This window comes from Micromesistius poutassou (genome assembly GCF_964030765.1).
Source record: "Micromesistius poutassou genome assembly, chromosome: 8".
In the NCBI taxonomy this organism is placed as follows: Eukaryota; Metazoa; Chordata; class Actinopteri; order Gadiformes; family Gadidae; genus Micromesistius; species Micromesistius poutassou.
The window spans coordinates 1603575-1607767 of NC_140278.1; the positions used below are offsets into that span (position 1 = coordinate 1603575).

A 4193-nucleotide genomic window follows, 5' to 3' on the forward strand; every position below is an offset into this window, starting at 1 on the left:
CCCGGACATCAGGACCTCTACCAGCCCCGTCCCACCCCCTACCTACAGCTTAAGAGTCAGCAGGCTCCCCGCCCCGGTGTCAGGGACACCAGGACTGGGAAAACACTGACGTCACAACCAGGAACCAGAGGCCTGGTCGTAGGACCACACAGGTGTCACATGACACTAACAACGGGTCAGGGCGTTGGTAGCAGAACGACGAGTGGAGCTATGACTCAGAGACCATGGACCCTGGGCCCTGGTGCATCAGAGCAGCAGACCCTCTGGGTCTCAGGACTCCCAGAGCCATACTGGTCTGTAGTACAGGGGCTCTGGTTGACTCACAGCAGCTCTTTGCTGTCGATTTCCACATTTCCATCAGGATCCGGGACGCTGTAGGTGGCCGTGGCACACTCCCCCTTCTGGAAGAGAACCGGCAGCTTCTGGATCTCGTACCACCGGCCGCGGTACTGAGGACCCAGAGAGGAGGCACAGTGCTGACAATGAGCAAAATACAAACCAATACATGGGTAGGAATAATGCAAAGAATACAAAATACAAATCAATACATGGGTAGGAATAATGCAAAGAATACAAAATACAAAAAAATAATTTCATTTGTAATTTCACAATGTACAGCATTTAGTGCCACATGAAATCATTAAATGGTGTCTGTGTGTTTCTGTCTGGGTCGACCTGGTCTGCATTTAGAAAGCAGAAACGATCTTGAACCAAACAAAGACGTACCAGACACAACCGCTGTTGCAGAAGTAAGAGTTTGTTTATAGCAAAGGTATGTTGGTATATATATATTCACCTTGTACACATCGAAGGAGCGGACCACAGCGGGCTGGGGGCATTTCCCCGGCACCAACACCTGAGCACTGGCCTCCAGGACGGCCAGCAGAGCCAGAGACATCACCTGGAGGGCCTTCATCGTCTCCAGACCTGGACACATCATCCACACGTACCTTCACAACTACAGCTTGAGACGTTCCATAGAGAGTTGAACGTAGAAGAGACTCAAGGTTTGGAGAGAGGGGAAAAGAAGAATCAAGAATCAACAGCTCATTCATGTACCTGTATGAAGGGTTCACGATGGAGCACAGAGCGTCTGGGGCTGTATTCATAGCCCTGGTCACTGGCCCCTCCTCCATCAGGGGCTATCATGATGGAGTAGGCCTCCTGGCATCCACTCCACTGATTCTAATATTTAACTGATTTTAATATTTATCTCCTTGACTACGCAAACCATGGGCTAGGCTTTCAGGCTATTGCATCACACCAACAGTTTAGACTTGGTGAAAGGTCTGCAGTGATTGTGTTCCATTATCAATGTCAACTTACACAAGACTTATTTCATGTACTCGTTGAAAGTAAATTTTGACTTTTTTAAACATGATAAATAACATAACAAGCTCTATAAACCAGTCCAATGTGGACACACACATACATACATATATTGATCAAACATGGACAGATCCTATGATTTATGATCCATTGGAAAGTCAGGAAAAAACATTTGACTCAAACTCCCATTATCCTAGGCCTCATCATGTATGTTTGAGTGTGGAAGCAATCTCTTTATTAAATAATAACCAGCGCAATGAATAACATGCAGGGTAATAACCAAACGTTCACCTCAAAATAAAACAATGAACAATGAATGAAATGCACAATAACAAAGAGGGCAAGAATTACTTGAGATTAGTTATGAATGGGTGAATGGGTATGTAAAGTATAAAGTGAGATTAGTTATGAATGGGTGAATGGGTATGTAAAGTATGAAGTGAGATTAGGTATGAATGGACCCTGGCCCGTACACACGTCATTCTTTTTTGTATTTCGTTCCTCTGTTTGCCTCTAGTGTGTGTGGTGATGGCTGGCCGGTCTGATGGGCTCTGGGTTGGGGGAGGCTGCTTAAACCAGCACAGACAATCTGAAAACCCAGTCGAAACTATGTGGAAAAAGTCAGTAGTTGTGCTGTGTCAAAACATGACGCAGCTTTTACTTCTCCGCCACCTACAGAGTTTGTACGATCATAAATTCATAAACCCCATGTTATTCCCCATAGACATTTGACCGAGGGAACCGGAGCCTCGGAGGCGGGACTTATTCTCCAGAGGTCTATTGGTGCTCTTACTTTCAGTGTTTTCTACCTCGGTCCCTCTTAGGGTGTCTTCTCCATCCTCATCTCAAAGTCCACAGTGAGTGTTCTGTACTGGTGGATGCTGCACACTGGGAGTGTATGAGAGGTCATAAGTCAGATGTGTTGACTAGATGGTTCAGTGAGAAGGTGAACATTCCTTCTCACTGTCTCTCCCCTCACTTCATATTGAATGTGGTACATGTTCTTCCGTAGCACTAGGGGGCAGCAGGTTATTCCAGCCTTGGCCAGGGAACGTTCCCCTTGTTGATGGTCTGGCTTTGATTGGTCCACCTGGGACTGATTGGCTTATTTAAGGGTCGCATTTTGGGGCTGATGGAAGTGCTGGCTTAACGAGAGGCAAGTACTAGAAGCACATGGTATGTGAGGCTAGGCTAGGCTAGGCTAGGCTAGGCTAGGCTAGGCTAGGCTAGGCTAGGCTAGGCTAGGCTAACAGTCTTTTCTTTTTGGAACATTCCTTTATTTTGCAACCAATGGATTTATTTTTGTTTATTTATTCGTGGACTGTTTTGGAGTAAACAAAACTTCACTTTTTTGTCGGAACACAATTGCCCTCGTTTTTGCCCCCACTCTCCAATCCGGTCGTCCATATCCTGAATACGTGGGGTGACCCCGCCGGCCCCTCACAGGTACTGTCCCCTGGCTCTCTGTTCTCTGCTCACCAAGTGGTCCGTGTCTCTGGTCCTCCCTGATGCAGTGTGAACACAGAACCAGGGGATGTGTCTCTGGTCCTCCCTGATGCAGTGTGAACACAGAACCAGGGGATGTGTCTCTGGTCCTCCCTGACGCAGTGTGAACACAGAACCAGGGGATGTGTCTCTGGTCCTCCCTGACGCAGTGGGAACACAGAACCAGGGGATGTGTCTCTGGTCCTCCCTGATGCAGTGTGAACACAGAACCAGGGGATGTGTCTCTGGTCCTCCCTGACGCAGTGGGAACACAGAACCAGGGGATGTGTCTCTGGTCCTCCCTGACGCAGTGGGAACACAGAACCAGGGGATGTGTCTCTGGTCCTCCCTGACGCAGTGGGAACACAGAACCAGGGGATGTGTCTCTGGTCCTCCCTGACGCAGTGGGAACACAGAACCAGGGGATGTGTCTCTGGTCCTCCCTGATGCAGTGTGAACACAGAACCAGGGGGTGTGTCTCTGGTCCTCCCTGACGCAGTGGGAACACAGAACCAGGGGATGTGTCTCTGGTCCTCCCTGATGCAGTGGGAACACAGAACCAGGGGATGTGTCTCTGGTCCTCCCTGACGCAGTGGGAACACAGAACCAGGGGATGTGTCTCTGGTCCTCCCTGATGCAGTGGGAACACAGAACCAGGGGGTGTGTCTCTGGTCCCCCCTGATGCAGTGTGAACACAGAACCAGGGGATGTGCCCTGACCTGCACACTGGAGCCTCTCCTGAGAGCTTTAAGAACAGCCATGACAGCATGACGTTAGACAGTGTATTGACATGTTGGCCATCAGGGCGGTGGCAGCCCCCCTGGTCCCCACAGCTCTGGACCACCAGAACCTATTTTGGGGGATTCTTCTGATGGGGGCGGAGAGGAGGTTCACAGGAGAATGTTTTGGTGCTGTCTGTCCACACCAGCTCACAGAGTGCTCCTGCTCCACATCGCTCAGGAGGTCGACACGTCGGTAACAAGAACGCTGGATTAAGGCTAACTCTGCAGCTTTAATAAAAGGGTCACAACATGGTGCAGTTTAATATCTGATCAGATTCCTGTCGTTGTATCAGGGTGAGGAAACAATGCCTACTCCCTGCAGTCTTTGGACAAAACACTGTGATGTGACTGATGTGATGTCACTGATGTGATGTGACTGATGTGATGTCATTGATGTGATGTGATTGATGTGATGTCACTGATGTGACATCACACCCCCCCCCCCCCCCCAATTCCCCACACAGTGATATGATCGATAATAGAAAACCGCTTCGCGGCTCGGATGATTTTATTTCTCCGTGTGCTCGTGCCGCCCCCCATGTAATGCCGTCCAGGCGGCTGCCCGCTTCGCCCGTGCCTAAAACCGCCACTGCACTG

The 4193-nt window shown here is 49.5% G+C and overlaps 1 protein-coding gene across 1 annotated transcript in view; it reads right to left on the reverse strand.

The window, feature by feature from the left end:
* Positions 1–916, reverse strand: part of LOC311351678 (apolipoprotein D-like) — a gene marked incomplete at both ends in the record, with an annotated part of 1516 nt that extends 600 nt beyond the window's left edge. The window contains 2 exons of the mRNA XM_084471845.1: positions 325–449; positions 797–916. Of these exons, the coding sequence (XP_084327971.1) occupies positions 325–449; positions 797–916 (245 nt within the window). The remainder of the gene's footprint in view (positions 1–324; positions 450–796) is intronic.
* Positions 917–4193: the final 3277 nt, after the last annotated feature.